The sequence below is a fragment of the Zootoca vivipara genome, chromosome 13, assembly GCF_963506605.1.
Source record: "Zootoca vivipara chromosome 13, rZooViv1.1, whole genome shotgun sequence".
NCBI classification, from domain to species: Eukaryota; Metazoa; Chordata; class Lepidosauria; order Squamata; family Lacertidae; genus Zootoca; species Zootoca vivipara.
The window spans coordinates 42,141,828-42,159,335 of record NC_083288.1 but is presented as its reverse complement, the minus strand read 5'-3'; the positions used below and the strand labels follow the sequence as shown (position 1 = coordinate 42,159,335).

The 17,508-nt window shown below is 41.7% G+C and overlaps 1 protein-coding gene across 1 annotated transcript; it reads right to left on the bottom strand.

Annotated features, from left to right (window-relative positions):
* Window positions 1-5,899: 5,899 nt before the first annotated feature.
* Window positions 5,900-17,209, bottom strand: LOC118095617 (vomeronasal type-2 receptor 26-like). Its single transcript, XM_060281282.1, has 6 exons — window positions 16,992-17,209; window positions 11,267-11,558; window positions 9,248-10,108; window positions 8,258-8,485; window positions 7,568-7,694; window positions 5,900-6,801 (listed from the first exon to the last, which is right to left on the bottom strand). The coding sequence occupies exons 1-6, from the start codon at window positions 17,207-17,209 to the stop codon at window positions 5,900-5,902; spliced, it is 2,628 nt and encodes an 875-aa protein (XP_060137265.1).
* Between the last annotated feature and the right edge of the window lie 299 nt (window positions 17,210-17,508).

Below are 17,508 nucleotides of genomic sequence, written 5' to 3'. Positions count from 1 at the left end.
GCAACACGTGCCCTCTTGTTAGGGAGGACCTGATAAGTGCATCGGAACAGCAAATTAAATAACTGACCATTTGCTATTGCTCTGTGACAGCCAAAATCAGCTGCTGGATGTGGCCGCCTCATGCTGTCTAATGGTGGGGACGTCCCTGAGTAGAAACCTGCCCAGAAAGCCTTGCTGAAAGGCTTGTAATGGCAGCCCTTATCTCCTTGTTCTTCAAAGCATAGAATGAATCCATAGGCGATCAGCAGGCCAATAAAAGACACTAGTGAGAAAAACACACTAGTGAGAAAAACACACGGAGAAAGAAGATTTGTGCCATGCTGGTCTGGAAGCAGGTGATCTGATGTTGGGCAAGGAAATCCAAGAGAGATCTTGGTATGGCAAAGGAGGATAGGCAGAGTTCCAGTAAAGCCAAGTGACCCAGCAGAAAGAACATGGGTGAATCCGAAAGACATTGATCCCTGGAAATGGCTGAGAAAATGAGAGTGTTGCTGAAGACAGTAGCAATGTAGAGGAGGAGGAAGAAGACAAAGAAGAAGAGTTGGATTACCCAGGTTTCAGAAAGGCCAAGCAAGACAAACTCAGTCACCATTGTCTGGTCTGCAACCAACATTCCTTTTTTGCATATCACTGTTTATATTGGAGAGGGAGAAAGGAGACAGTAATGAGATGCTTCCATCACAGTCTTTGGTGAAATCAGCAAAAAGTGCATCTTTGTGTTATCTGCCATTATTATTATTATATAATAATGGCGCTAGGGAGGGAGTTGTCGCCGCGGCACCCCTTGGTGTGTGGAGTCCCGCAAGGCGCAATCCTTTCCCCAATGCTTTTTAATATCTTTATGCGCCCCCTTGCCCAGATTGTCCGGAGTTTTGGGCTGGGTTGTCATCAATATGCTGATGACACCCAGATCTATCTGTTGATGGACGGCTGCCCTGCCTCGGCCCCGGACACACTCACCAGGTGCTTGGAAGCTGTGGCTGGATGGCTACGTGGGAGCCGACTGAAGTTAAATCCTTCGAAGACAGAGGTCCTCTGGCTAGGTCGGGGCGACATGGGGTTGGGGGGCCAACTCCCATCTTTTGCAGGGGCTCAATTGGTACCAGCGCCTTCTGTCAAGAGTTTGGGTGTAACCTTTGACGCCTCCCTTTCCATGGAGGCGCAGGTTGCATCCACAGCAAAGGTGGCATTTTTCCATCTCCGCCGCATCAAGCAGTTGGTCCCTTACCTCTCTCGCCCCGATCTGGCCACAGTGATCCATGCGACGATCACCTCCAGGCTTGACTATTGTAACTCGCTCTACGCAGGGTTGCCGTTAAAGCTGACCCAGAAACTCCAGCGGGTGCAGAATGCCGCGGCGAGGCTCCTTACAGGGTCCCGGCCGCGGGATCACATTCATCCAGTGCTTTACCAGCTGCACTGGCTCCCGGTGGAGTACAGGATCAGGTTTAAGGTGCTGGTTTTGACCTTTAAAGCCCTATGCGACTTGGGACCCTCGTACCTACGGGACCGCCTCTCCTGGTATGCCCCGCGGAGGACCTTAAGGTCCACAAACAATAATATTCTGGAGATCCCGAGTCATAAGATGGCTACATTGGCCTCTACTAGAGCCAGGGCCTTTTCAGTACTGGCCCCAACCTGGTGGAACGCTCTTTCCCAGGAGACCAGGGCCCTGCGGGATTTGTCATCTTTCCGCAGGGCCTGCAAGACAGAGCTGTTCCGCCTGGCCTTTGGGTTAGACTCAGCCTGACCCCTGTGTTTTTCTCCCTCATGGCTTGGATTTATGGCCTACTTGAAATGAGGCTGCACTTTAAATTTTAATACTGTATTTTAATCTGTATTTTAACTAATTGTTTTTATGTTTTTATGTGGTTCTGTTGGTGTCAGCCACTTATGGCCTACTTGAAATGAGGCTGCACTTTAAATTTTAATACTGTATTTTAATCTGTATTTTAATTAATTGTTTTTATGTTTTATTGTGGTTCTGTTGGTGTCAGCCGCCCTGAGCCCGGTTTTTGACTGGGGAGGGCGGGGTATAAATAAAAATTTATTATTATTATTATTATGAATTGTTTTTTAATTGTTTTTATTTTCTGCCATTATTCTTGACTAGGTCCTGAGACTCCAGTCCAAGTGTATCATACATTGCTTATAGGTACATCTGAAGGTGACTTATACAGAGCCAAGCCAAGCCATTGCTCCAACTAGCTCACTAATGTTTGCAGTGGAGATGGGGAATCGGTGGCCTTTCATTTGTTATTGGACTCCATTTTTTTTTTTTACCTTTTGCCACTGACCATTCTGCTTGGGTTGATGGGAGCAGACAAAATATCTGAAAGTCTTGTTCCCTGTCCTACACACACACACACACACACACACACACACACACAAATCTATGTCCCTTTCATTGAATGAGACCACTTTTTGCTCAGTGTCATAGAAGCCAATATTTGAGGGGGCCATTTTCCCACAAAATTGATGGAAATTGCCATTCAAATGGTTTGTGAGCACTGCATCATGTGATCAATTATGCAGGGCGGGGCTTACCTGGGCACCCACAATATTTTATTTAAGTTGGCTGTCCTGCTCTATGTTAATCAGATGCTCTGAACCCCCTCCCCATTTCATCAACTTAACTAACATATGCTACCCTTCTGCCCAAACTTTTGTACACCCCCTAACCCGCCCCCACCCCCAACAATTATCTAAATGATCAAAAGTTCCCTATCCTGGATTTAAACACTAGGCTATTATTTTTAGGAAGATAGGAAGCTGCTTTATATAGAACTAGCTGGCCCGGCCATGTGTTGTTGTGGCTCAGTCTGTTAAAAGGACCTTCATAGTCCCCTAACCTTCAGAGTTCCCCCCAATACGTGTGTTGTTTAAAATTCCGCCCCATCCCAACCCTGACTCCCCCACCCAAGCATGTTCTGTGAAATCCACGCACCCCATCCTGACACGTTCATCCTCCCTAAAGGCAGGGCCCTCCTCCAGTCAGTGCCTCCATTCCTCACCCCAGTTGCATGACAGCACGACACCCCTCTCTCTGTTCCCCACATTGTGTGACGTCATCTTCCTTCCATGTGACGGCACCCCTCTATCTCTCCCCCTTGTCAGCATGGCCAGGAATGTCCCTACTTGAGAGTAAGGCCATGGCAGAGACACATACCCAACTGGCATTTTCCCTCTCTCCTGGGAGATCGTTCGGGAGCTTCTTGAGCATTCTTCAGCCCAAACATCACAGTGACTGGTGATGTGAAGCACCAGCACACTTTAGGGATCCACAGAGGTTTGTGTAGTTGCGTGACAGACTCAGCAGCACAGCATTCTGGCTAAGCTAGTTTATTTACATATAAACAGACTTGGAGCTCTTCATTATGGCTCACTTTCTCTAGCATCACAGGCAGTAAAGAGAATGAACGAAGAACAATAGTTCCACTTCAGGAACACATAAGACAAACATCCTGTCTATGTCACTTCCACTCTGTGGAATGAAAACACATACAGTCATATGATATACAATAAACCTATGACTGCAGATGGGGAATGAATTTCCCAACACCCCTCGCAAGCCCCTGTGGCCTAGCTGGTTCTCCCAGCTCGCCAATGCTGGGCATTGCTGTTGATTTCTGTTAAAGGCCCATATTCAGTTGGTTGCTGTGGTCTTCTGTGATGTCAATGATAGTCTGCAGCCAATGGCAGCAGCTGAGGCCGTGTTGACATCCAACAGATGGCGCTATACCAAAGGAAATATCTTCAGTTCCTTTGACATCCTCTGGAGGGTGCTGTGTTTTTTATCTAAAATCACCTAAAATCATCTTTTTACCTGTCTCAGGTGTGAAATCTGTTTACACAAACTGCCTTAGCTTCCTCGTGTATTCACATCTGACGTTGTGTCAAAATTTTAACACAATCGGTCCAGCAGTTTCAGTGAAAAGTGGAGACACGCAAACATGTTTAATCAGCCACATTTCTCACTTAGAAGCCCACCATTACTAAGGAGATTGCTGGGCCCACTTTCAACATCTCCTGCTCCTGCTCAGGCTGATCACATGCCAACCCACCTTCTTATGATTTTTAATAAATGGAATAATTTGGTGAGCAAACACACAGACATAAACAGTTGTTTCTGCAATTTGGTGGTGTTATTAGTCTATAGAGGGGTCACCATGTCTCCAAGTTCCAATTCCAGGAACCTATGTGAAGAAAGAAAATGTTATGCCACTTTGGTTTCTCAATTCATGTCAAAGGAATTCCTGAAGATTCAATTTCTAAATCTCAATTTGGATTCAGGGTTCTGAATGAAATCAGGACCAAACTGATTCCCTCTGAAAGAGGAGTGAAGGAATTGAATCACCAAATCAGGCCATTGGCCTGTTTCAAGAGGATCATCTTACATTTCTATGATCTTGAGCAGGCACCCCCAAACTTCAGCCCTCCAGATGTTTTGGACTACAATTCCCATCATCCCTGACCACTGGTCCTCTTAGGTAGGGCTCATGGGAGTTGTAGGCCAAAACATCTGGAGGGCCGCAGTTTGGGGATGCCTGATCTTGAGTATGGATAGGGTTGATGGTGAAATCTGTTAGCAGTACAGAACAACAAACAAGAAATATCCCATGGGCTGCAATAGATGAAGTTATTTAATCCTACAGTTTCACAGAACCCATTATGCTGACAGTTTTAAGTAATATTTTTATCATTGAGAATTAAGGCCAGATACAGATTTGCATATTTTGACAAGAATTGTTGAGTCCTCTCATCAAAACATGCTACAAGAAAATAATGTGTGCGTAGAGGTATGCTTGTTTTCTTCAAATGAAATAAGTCAATTTTACAAATGAATTTTCAATTATGGAAATTTGGAGTGTAGAAAGATTTATATAAGACAGCAACTGAAGGACTTCTGGTCTACCGCCATCGCTGAGCGGCGAGGAAACCTCGAGCTCCAAGGTTCCTCGCACTGTGAAGGGGGGGGGGAGCTGTGAGAATGCCACGGACCCCCAGAAGAAGCCTAGATTGAGCTTTCTGGGGTCATGGGGACTCAGCTGCACCCAGAAATGCATCCTCCGCTCCCTGCTAAGCTCTATTAAGAGCCCCGAGAGTGAGTGAAGTTGAGACGTGGGTGTCTGTGAGTAGATTCGCTACCTTCGCAGCGTGAAGCTCTGAGCCGACAGCCTGTTGAGTGGTGGATTCTTCTAATTTAAAAATAATTGAATACATTGGACACCATGAGCAAAAGAAAAGGGATTTTTAAACCATTAATTTGAAGAAATTGGCCACAGGAGGAGATTTTAAAAATGGAGGTTGATCTCCCCCATTGAGTGAACTGAGACACAGTTATCTTGCCGAAAGCTGGAAAGAACGATAGGAAGCTTTTAATTTCCAAAGATTGGGCAGAATAAGATGTAAGTGTTTAAATGCTATTCAAATAGAAGTAATGTTTAAAATTATGGACATTTTGGGGAATTAGTTTTAGGCTAAGGGGTGGATTGAAGACAGATATTGAGAAATTAATTAAAGGATATGAATATTTGATGATTATAGGTTAAGAATAATTGATGATTATAGGTTAGGAATATTTGAGGGATAATGAAGAGGAAATTGTTTATGAAATAGAGGAAGATGAAAATGTATAAGTGCTAGAAAATGCTTAAGATATAACATGAAAATTGCCAAGGATAGATTAAAAATGGACCCAGTGAGGGGGGAATAGAGGAAGTCTACAATGTTAAGTAATGAGAAATATCGTTGTTACAGTTATTTTTTCCTTTTTTTGTCTTTTTGTTTCTTCTTCTTTTTTTGGGGGGGGGAAGCTACTGAAAATGTATTTCCAAATATTCCACTGCACACACAGAGAAAAACCCAAAATACAGCAAAGGACAGGTTTCTTATTTCTTTATTTTTTCTTCCTTATTAGCTGTTCCCTATTGTTCAGCTCAGGCCTCAGAATGATTATGTAACACTTGGGGGAAAAGATGCAGCCCAGCAACCCACCACCAGAGGCTAGGATGGAGAAGATCTCCACAGCTACCATATATTTTCCCTTGGTGCTCAGGTAGGAAGGAATAAAGGACAGCCAAACACTGCAGAAGACCAACATGCTGAAAGTGATGAACTTGGCTTCGTTGAAACTGTCTGGCAGCTTCCTGGCGAGGAAAGCCACAGCAAAACTTACAGTTGCCAGGCAGCTCATGTAGATGAGGACACAGTAAAACATTGTCACAGACCCCTCATTACATTCTAGTATAATTTCTTCCATCACTGAGTGCATGTCCACATCTGGGTATGGGGGAGAGGTTGCCAGCCACACAGTACATATCCCTGCTTGAACTATGGAGCAGGAAAGGAGAATGGAGTGACCTAGTCCTTTCCCCACCCATTTCCTCATCCTGGATTCTGGTTTTGTAGCCATGAAGGCCAAAACCACAGTTAAAGTTTTTGCCAGGACACAAGAAACAGCAGTTGAGAAGATGATACCAAAAGCTGTTTGTCGAAGGAGGCAGGTCACCTTCTCTGGTCGCCCAATGAAGAGCAATGCACAAAGGAAGCAGAGCAGGAGAGAGATGAGGAGAGCGTACGTCAGGTTTCGGTTGTTTGCAATGACAATGGGTGTGTCGTGGTGCTTCATAAATATACCTAGTATCAGAGCTGTGATCAAGAAAAGGGAAAGAGAGAAACAAGCTAAACTGATGCCCAAAGATTCTTCATAAGACAAGAAGCTGATATCCTTGGGTAGACATACATTCCGGTTCTTGCTTGGATATTCTTTGTCTGGGCATTTATAACAGTCATTCATATCTGGAAAAAATAAGGATATGGCCCTTAGCTCCTTTCATGCCAGCTTGCTGAAAGGTTTATTTTCTGTCTCAGAAGAAAAGAGCTCAGCTCAAATAAAATGTATGTCCAGTACTCTCTCATGTCGTTGAGAGCGATGTGGTTCTATAAGTGACACAGCCAGGGCCATTCTTCCTCGTAATATTTGAATGTATCATCACACTAGCTTGAGTGCAGCTTGTGTAAGTCAGAATTAGTAACAAGGGCCCCTCTGAATATTATTTGAACCACTTACCACCTGGCTATTGTCAATGCATTGTTCTTATCATTTGATTCACATATTCCAACTATCTCACTAAATATTGACCCTGTGTGCCTCCATTGTTCAGCCTGTACTCTGAGATCAAGCTCTCGGGGCCTTTTGTCAGTTCTCCCACTGCGAGAAGTGAGGTTACCCCCATCGGATGTCAAGGATATAAACGACAACCTGACTTTTAGAAGACACCTGAAGACAGCTCTATATAGCGAAGCCTTTAATGTTTGAAGTTTGACTGTGGTCGATAGTTTAATTTGTTGGAAGCTGCCCAGCATGGTTGTGGCAACCCAGTCAAATAGACTGAATAAAAATTATTGTTAATACTACTACTACCACCAATATCTGAAGGACAATGACTACCAAGAGGCAAGGACACACACACACAATAGCTTATGTCTACTTTTGAAACTTAACCTCAGCCAGTCTTACACCTTTCAATCAAATGGATCCATTTAATCGAATCCTGTTCCTTACCATCCTGGTTTGCAATCTTCCCCTCTGCACATGGAATGCAATCGTAGCAGCAAGGTGGCTGTCCCTCCTTCACTTTCTTGCTTGATCCTGGAAGACATCTCTCAGTACAGACAGAAAAAGGCTGAGTCTATTCCATAAATGAAAGAGCAGAAGAATCAGCAAGAGAATAATGAGTTGAGAATGTTTCAGGCTCTTAGGCTCTTCTCTATGTTTCTAAACCGATACGGAATGCCTCTACCAAGAGCAATTGCTACGTTTCCTTTTAGTAGTAGTAATGTTTGACATGATGTGATATCTCCTCTATTGTTCTAGGATGTGCAGGCACTACCATTTTCAATGATTTTTGTTAATGTAATGAATTTTGCATTTAAACTGAAGATGCTGCTGAAGTGACTGGAAAGTGGCATCCGGTGGCATCCTTACTTTTCTCCAGAATGTTTCTGGATCCCACATGGGGCACATAGAGAAGATAGAAGGAGCGGACAAGCTAGAGGAATAAGGTACATAGAAGCAGTGGTGGGGCTTACCTGCCAGCCCCCCTCAATATTTAATTCAAATTGGTGATCCTGCTTTGGACATCCACAAATCAGTAACTTGCAGTTTAAAAGACAGTGATTAGACATGCAGGTGGATAATTATTGCTTAACCTATATTGAATCTCTTCTGAATTAGATAACAATGTGGCCCTACCTGGTTAAACCAACCGTGCCATGTTATGGCATCTTCATCAAGGGTTAATTTATGGTCTGGAGGAGCTTGTGGATCTATCCTCCCAACTCTCACTCTGTGCAAACTTTGGTTTGTGAATATGATCCAATTGACAATATCCAAGCTAGATGCTGCCTCTCCATTCTGGTTGATGAAGACCACATCTCCTGCAGTATTGTTAAATGAGATACTTCTCAGAAAGTGATGGAGCTAGATTGAAAACAGAAAAGACAGGTGTTTAGAAAAGGCTACAGTTTAATACAGGGCTGAGCAACCTTTTGTCCTGTGTGCAGAGAATGCAGCAAATGGCTGGAGATTTAGGCAACTGTGAGTGGAGTCAGGTCCAAGCATGGAGAAAGCCAACCCGTTCTCTTTCACAAGCATGCCTCTCTCTTAGTTTTTTTATAGCCCTTCTTCACCACACTTCCCTTTCCATCTTTTCTTTCTCCCTCTCCATGAGACTCCATGTTGTGCAGCCACCTGCTCTGAGGAAGGATTTGGTGGATATGGCCTAAGAGAGAATGCTGAACCTCTCTATTGACCATGACCACTGCTTTCTATCTGTAGATGCAGTGGCATCTCATTGGGCTGCAAAGATTCACTCCTGCAAATGCTTTCTCCTCAAATACAGGGCAATATCCACTCAAAATAGGACACAACCATCATTTCCCTTTCCTCTGGGGGTATACTGCCTTTACATAGTCCAGATCTGCAAGCAGCACAATATGTGGGGAATCATCTAGGGTAACACCAAATCAGTGCTCCAGTGACATGTTTATTTATATACCTCCTCAACTACCCAGAATAAAGCATCTTCACCCTAGTGCATCCCTTTCATGAAGGTAAGATGTTCCGGGGGGCGGGGCGGGAGATAGCTCAACTGTGATGTCATGCACTCCCCTCCCCGGATGTTGGCCACAACTCTGATTATGAGGAAGCAACAGAGCTCTGTTGTGGATGTGCAACCTTTACCTGCCAAACCTGTGGATTTGGATTCTTCCCTCTCCCTCCGTACACCATTCCTCTGTTTCTGCGTCTGGATGTGGACATGGCATGTAAAGCATGGGCCATGGCGTACACAGCACTGTGGACACTGTAACTGTGGCCTGTCATGCTCAGTTCAAAAAGTGATCCAGGAAGGTTCTCCAGCTTCTCTTTTCCTTTGCAAATATTCCACTCCATCTTGTCTGAAGTGATATCTGGGAATACACATTCAAAGGCATGTTTCCAGAAATGCCTGATAAAACCATCCCCTTTTGTGGTGGCAGGGTTTCTGTGCACAACATACTGATGAAATCCTGTGGGGTTTCTGAAGTGAATTTCAAAGGCTATAGCACCATTGAATATTCCTGAATCCCAGTTCCTTTGAAAGAAAAATGATGCAAACTCAATCTGGGCTGTTATTATCCATACTTTACTTTTTACATTTTTGGTCATGTCATCATGTTTTGTTAGGAATGGAAGCCATCTAAAATTTGCCATGGAATAAGACTCTCCAGAGGTCACCACTACATTAGCTTTGCTGCTAACAATTTTATCTTGTATATTGTACGCCTGTTCTAGCAAGCCATACATTTCAGATATAAAACTGAAATTGGGGAATCTTTCTATGAATGCAAAGCAGACACCACTTTTCGTAAACATTGGGGAAATAGTTTGCACAAATCTTTCCCCATTATCATTGTCTGTTGCAAGGACTCCAATCCATGTCCACCTGAAATGTAGAAGCAAAGAGAGAATTCCCTCATACTGAAGGGCTTCTGGGGGTGCCATCTGGTAGAAGGGAAGCCCTGGGCTTTTCTCATTCATCACTGGAGCAGAGCCATAAATGAGCTAAAGTGAGAATGGGGGAAGAGAAGAGAAGAAATAGAGCTCTTTCAAAGTATTCACAATCATTATAGGTGAACCCAAATTAATCAAATATGTCCTTTGACAATGTTTCGGGCTTTGTGCGCCTCTCTTTCAGATATACAAAAGACAAACATGCAGATGGGCTGGAAACTGGGATCATCTCCCATTTGTGGTTTTTAGACCTTTGATTTGATGACTGGAGAGGGACACTGTGTCTATTTTATTTATTTATAAATTTTGTGAACACTTTGATGACTAGAGCGGAGCATTGTCATTGTGTCTATTTTACTGTTTACCCATGTTTTTCCTCAAAAAAACACACTATGGCTTATTTTCAGGGGATGTCTTATTTTTTTCCTCCTCCTCCTCTTCCTCCTCCTCCTCCTCCTCCTCCTGCCGCGGCCGGCATTGCTGCTACGCCTATCACTATGTCTTATTTTCGGGGTATGGCTTATATGCCTTGAATGCTTAAAAATTCTGCTATGGCTTATTTTATGACTACATCTTAAAATACGGGAAACAGGGTAGGGAATCTTTTAATGTTTGACGGACTATTGTATTTTAATATTTTATTGGAAGGCACCCAGATTGGCAGGGTATAAATAATAAAGTGTTGTTGTTGTTGTTGTTAAAAAACAAACAAATTATTTTTTATGTCATTGCAAAATTTGGCAAGGTCTTGTACAATGGATAAAGCTGAATCGGGGGACATATGTACCATGCCCCAAACAGCAGATAACCTAGACATTCTCTGGCTATGTCAGAATCTAAAGCAATTTCCCATTTTCCCCAGCAACTCAATTCGGATACCCTCCTCACTGAGCAGAAATTGCTACATAACTAAAAACAGCTGGTGAGGTAGAAGCCCACTCTCCCATCGGTTGTCTTTGGCATATCAGTGGTCTTGATGTGTGTGTAAGACTGGGGGGAGGGACGTGTATTTTGTTTTCTAGTATTGCACCCTTTCCCCTTATTCAGGTTTGTTTGTTTATATTATCATTATGTACCACCATTATTTTCTAAGGGTCTCAAGGCGGTGTACATGGTTCTCCTAATTTCATCTTCACCCTGAACTGATTCTGAGGATCCTGCCTCATCCTCTATGCAAGCTAATAGAAGTATTGTACATGGGTGTCATACCTGTGGAATCTTGTAGATATCCAAAACAGTAGCCACATAAAAGGAGATTTCAGAATCCAGTCCCCCAATGACCCCAGACAGATAACTTTCAACATCACATATATAGTTGGGAACAAATTTCTCCACCATCGATAAAAGTAGCAGTGTGGCAAGATATGTGCTCTTTGCATAGGAATAGCTGTCATATAAGTGAAAGCCCAAGGTGATATTGGGTAAGATGTGAGGGTCTTCATTGATCTCCTTGACTGCAAATGCCAAGGTCACGATGTGCTGGTAAAGCTTAGGCATCACCCTAGAATGAGAGTTGCAAACTGTTTCAGTAGGAACGCCAACAGCTATTTCCTTATATATTTATATCAACACAGTAGTTAATCAAATTGAGTTCTGTGTGGTTAAATCTCAGTCTGTTCTACTCTTGAACAGCTCTTATAAATAGAAACTTCTTCTTGATGTAACTTGATTACCCTTATTTGGAGGAAGAGAAAACAAGCATGTTTCATCTTCCTGGTGACAGCCCTTGAGATATTTGAAAATGGCTATCATACCTCCCCTCTGCCTCATCAAAGCTAAACATACCAAACTCCCTTATCCTTTCCTCATAAGACTTGGTTTGCAGACCATCTTTGTTGCCCTCCTCTGCACATGTTCCTGCTTCACAATATCCTTCTTGAATTGTGGTGATTAGAACTGGACACAGGACTCCAGGTGTCCAGGGAGGAATACAGCAGTACTATTACTTCCTTTGATCACGACACAATACTTGAACCTTTCCACATGTACTAATGGCAAGCCAAGTGTTCCTCATCTTAGGTTTGTGCATTCATCCCTATTGAAATTAATGTTGTTCCTTTTTCCCCAGTTTCCCAATCTTTTAAGATTAATATTATCTAGAGCAGGGGTTGCTCATGCAACGTCTTCCCTTACATATCTGAGGTCTTTTTATGACACTTACAACATCTCTGGTCTCTCTGGTCTCTCCCTGCAATGACCTCATTTTCATGAGGCAGTGATGGTGGTTGGAATTCACTAAATTCTATACTTCATAATAAGTACCTCTCAGTGCTGAGAGAAACCTTAGCCTAAGATCTGGGCTTCCGGTTTTACCGCTCCCCCAGGACGGACACGCTCCGTTGAAGCTCCAAGCAGGAGCGATTGTTGGAGGAGATTTTGAGAGGCAACGTGAAGGTTACGTGACCCCAAAAGGCTCAGGGGGTGACCCTGTTCCGAAATATCTAGTGGCATCGGAAGGGACCTTTGGCATTCTGCGTCTTTGCGACAAAAGAGCAGAGAGACCTAGACGCGAGGAAATGAACTTCCCTCCACAAGAAGCCTTGAATTCCGTGACGGTGAGCGGTGGTAAAGTTTCCAGTTAACTATACCCCTTAATCTCTACTAAGTGGCATTAATTCCAAGAGGAATTAAGAGACTAAAGACTGCCATTTAGATCCAGGAGAGTAAAACCTAGGGGGCCAGACAGGAAAATCTTGGAAATTAAGCTTACTGTGTGTGACTTCAGCACAGAAAATAACCACAAGGCTCAGTGGAAAATAGAGCTATTTAAGGAAAGAACTGCCACTGATAGCTGTGCACCCAAGCCTTAAACTGCAACAAGGAACTGTTACAATAATTGTAACCGTAACAAGGAAAAATTTGAAAAAGCCATGGATTAATGAACTGTTTCAAATACCATACTACTAAAAGGAGGCAGAGAAGAAGAGAAAGGGCTAAATAGTGTAAAATTCATCATAGAAGACAAAGCTAAGGATAAGGGAGAAAATGAAAGTCTGAACTTTGAAAGAAAACCAGGACCTAGATCGGAGACTTTTAAAAGTAACTTACATTCTCAACTGGGGCAACAATGGAGCGGCGTGGAAAGGAGAATGGCAGGGACTATTGAAAAGTTGAGAAGAAAAGACTGGAACAGCCAATAAGAAAGCGGAGAGGACAAAATTAAGCTGAAAGCCCTAACAAAGGAATTGTAGATAGAAATGACAGCGACATCAAGTAGCTGGAAACGGAACTTTAATTAATATAAAACACCTGGTGGGGAAACAAAGAGAAGTAAATTAAAGTGAAAGAGGAAATGTGATATTAGAAAATGGTGGGAAATTGTGTGGAACCATAGAGTGAACCTATGGCTGTTGGAGATTGTTACTCCAATTTATTATTATGTCATAGAACAAAAAATATAGCCAAAGTGTGACTTGTAACCAACAGGGAAGGAGAGCTTCAGGCCAAAACTCAGAAATGGAGGTCAATGATTTAATTTTGAGTTTGAAGGGGGACATAGGGGAGATGAGAGAATTTAATGATTAAAAAAGGGAAATTAATAACAAAATGAAAGGAATAGAGGAGAAACTAGATAAGATGGATGAAAGAGTTGAAGACAATACAAAATCAATTACAGAGTTGAAATTACAAGTAACTGACCTCTCTGAGAAAAATAAAGAATTGACAAAAATAGTACAAGAATCTAAAAATAAGTCACAACACTTGGAAGATACTGCAAAAAAATCTTTTAAAGAAATAAAGGATTATAAAAAAAATGGGAAAAGGCCAAAAAAGAAAGAGAGGAATTCAAAATAACATTTAGAATTTAAGACCGATAAAAAAGCAGCACTTTTACTGCTAGATGCAGAAAAGGCATTCGATAACGTCTCCTGGCGGTTTATGAAAAAACAAATTGAAGTAATGGGAATAAGAGGAAGAAAGGGGAAAGCTATAGAAGCGATATATGACCAGCAGAGAGCAAGGCTAATAATAAATGGTAATTTGACGGAAAGTTTTCCAATCACAAAAGGGACAACACAAGGTTGCCCCTCGTCACCTTGGTTACTTATATTAGTTTTGGAAATTTTATTGCAAAATCTCAGAAATGAAGATAAAATAAAAGGAATTGTAATTGGGAAAAAATCTTACAAAGTTAGGACATTTGCCGACGACTTAATAATAACAACACGAGTCACGAAAGGGAGCATGCCTGTGATGTTAGAAATAATCAACAAATATGGGAAAGTGGCAGGTCTAAAGATAAACTAGCAAAAAACTAAGTTATTAACAAAAAATGTAAACACAGAAGAGAAAAAGGAACTCAACCTGCTGACGGGTTTAGAGATTAAGAACAAGATAAAATATCTAGGGATCTGGATATCAGCAGAGAGTATTAATTTATATGAAGTCGATTATGTCAAAGCATGGAACGACGTTAAGCAAAATATGAAAACCTGGAATAAGCTACATCTCTCTCTATGGGGTAGAATCTCGGTGGTTAAGATGAACATACTCCCCAAAATGACTTTTTTATTCCAAACTATACCGATATTGGGGGGACTAAATGTTTCCAGGAGTGGAAAAAAGATATGGCGAAATTTATATGGAACGAAAAAAGACCGAGGATAAAACACCAGCTGTTAATAGACAAAAGAGAGAGAGGAGCCTTGCGCTCCCTGATCTAGAGTTATATCATACAGCAGCAGGTTTTGGTTGGTTAAAAGATTGGATAACATTAAGGGACACCGACGTGCTAGACCTGGAGGGATACGGCAATCGGTATGGGTGGCATACCTATTTAATATATGAGAAGGTAAAGGTCCACAGGTTTTTTTTGAATCACCTAATAAGGAAATCATTATATAAAATTTGGTTAAAATATAAAGGAATTTGGGAATCTAAAATCCCCCTGCAGAGGCATTAGCAGTCAGGAAAAGAAACATGGAAGGGGAATGGGCCACATACCAACTACTACTGGTACGAGAAGAACATCAGAATGAATTAAATTGAAAAAATACGAAGAAATTAAAGGGTGCGTGACAGACTGGCTGCAATATTTTCAAACCCATCAAAGATTAATTACCGATAAAAAAAACAGGCCTTGCAAAAGAAACATCCAAATTCGAAAAGGAATTAATACAAAATACTAAAGGAAGAATTGATGCTTTTGAATTATGGTGCTGGAGGAGACTCTTGAGAGTCCCATGGACTGCAAGAAGATCAAACCTATCCACCTATCCATTCTGAAGGAAATCAGCCCTGAGTGCTCACTGGAAGGACAGATCCTGTAGCTGAGGCTCCAATACTTTGGCCACCTCATGAGAAGAGAAGACTCCCTGGAAAAGACCCTGATGTTGGGAAAGATCGAGGGCACTAGGAGAAGGGTACGACAGAGGATGAGATGGTTGGACAGTGTTCTTGAAGCTACGAACATGAGTTTGACCAAACTGCGGGAGGCAGTGGAAGACAGGAGTGCCTGGTGTGCTATGGTCTATGGGGTCACAAAGAGTCGGACATGACTAAACGACTAAACAACAACAACAACTAAAGGAAGACACATCTTATGGCTTTATGGTCTTTTATTAGAGTGGGAGGTAAAAGAGGAACAAGTGAAAGCAGTAATGGTGAGAGGGGCACAGGACCTGGGTTATAATATCTACATGGCACAATGGGAAAAATTATGGCAGGTAGACATAAAATTTATGGCCTGTTATAACCTAAGGGAAAATATTCTAAAGATGATGTACAGATGGCACAAAACTCCGGAAATATTAGCTAAAATGTATAAAAATAGAACACTGATATGTTGGAGGTATAACAGAGAAATTGGATCTTATTGGCACATGTGGTGGAATTGTACAGACACCTGTGTACAGTATATTGGAATACTATATATGAAGAACTTTAAAAAAATATTTAAATGTACATTTTAAAAAAGGCCAGAAATATTTTTTATTAAGCATACTGCCAAATGAAATAGGGAAAACCAAAAGAACATTGTTCATGTATGGAACAACGGCGGCCAGAATATTAATAGTGAGGAATTGTAAGAATACAGCAATACCCAATACAGCAGATTGGCAAGCCCTTATGGTAGAATACCTGCAACTTGCAAAGACAACAGGTAAGATAAGGGGACAAACAAAACAAACAACCTATAAGGAATGGAGAATTTTTAAAGAGTATCTAGAAAATTATGGTACAAAAGGGAATCTCTTGGAGAATTAGACTGACCCTTGAAGGATGTAAATAGAAACGTGCAAGGATATACAAAGAAATTATATATGAAAGATGCAACTGTGCGGTACAAGGTAATGACTAGGCAAAACACAGTGAGATTAACTGGCAGTCATTTTTAACCTATTTTTTTCCCGGTTTTAAATTATTTTCATGGTCGGACATATAAATGGTATAGATCATGTTAAACTTCCTAATTTCAGTTTGGATATTATTAGTTTCTTTAAATATACGTATGCTTATATGTAAATTATTGTAATTTTGCTTTCTGTGTATTTCTGTTCTATCAATGTATTGATTTTAAAATAATAAAGAGTTATTCAAAACAAACAAACAAACCTTAGCCTAAGATCAGAAAATGAAACCTTAAGAACATTCAGCTCAGAACAGGTTTTTAAAAATTCATTGTTACTAAAACTCTAGTTCAGATAAAGTCCATCAAAATGGGCTGTTCAAAAGGCCTATCCCAGACACACAAACATGCATACATATCAAAATTTTATGTTCATTTCTCTACCCAGACGTGGGAATTTCTCCTGTATTCTCTTAATTTGCAAGAGATTCCTTCCATTTTTTTGCACCAGCGTAAGTCTCATTCAAATCTAAAGTGGTTTTCCCCAGGAAAATGAGTAGAGGTTTGCAGTTTCAGTCATTCTGAGGCTGCAACTCTAGGTTTGATCATTCCTCTGCTGTAATAAATGAGTGGCTTAGTTCTTACACAAGCTCGTCAGGCAGCGCTGCTGGGGGATCCTCAGTGAATGTTGCTGGAGAGGAGAGGAAGGCACTGTGGGAGACGATGCCACCAATGATGAACTCTCCTGGCTGATGATACATGTGAAGTGGACGGTGTGGACCTTGGAGCCTGCATTTTGCTATGTGAGCCTCACATACATTGTAAGAAACCAGTTCCAGGAGCAAGACCACTAAGACCACCATTCTCAATACAAAAGCAACTGTTTGTTCTACACGGAATCCATGATTTCTCCGGCAATATTATAATTAACTTCTCTAAGATAAGATCTGTCTCATTTGAATGGTACTTTATTTACCTGAGAGGATGCAATCTGGGAGTATATAAGATCAGACTTGTGGATCCCAGACCCTATTTAAATTATTCTTGTTAATTTTAGTATCCTTTGTGTTCCTTTTGCCAGTGCCACTGAAGGTCCACAGGGGTTTCTGAGGGGCAGCAGATTTAATTATAGCCCTGTTAATAACCAAGCTGGAATTTAGTT

Excerpts from the sequence above, each read along its gene's own strand:
- LOC118095617 (XM_060281282.1), bottom strand. The coding sequence starts at position 17,209 with ATGGTGGTCTTAGTGGTCTTGCTCCTGGAACTGGTTTCTTACAATGTA. Across the intron at positions 7,695-8,257 it reads GGCACGGTTGGTTTAACCAG|ACTCAGCCTTTTTCTGTCTG; the intron begins GTAGGGCCACAT and ends TTTATGGAATAG. Across the intron at positions 6,802-7,567 it reads GAAGATTGCAAACCAGGATG|ATATGAATGACTGTTATAAA; the intron begins GTAAGGAACAGG and ends TATTTTTTCCAG.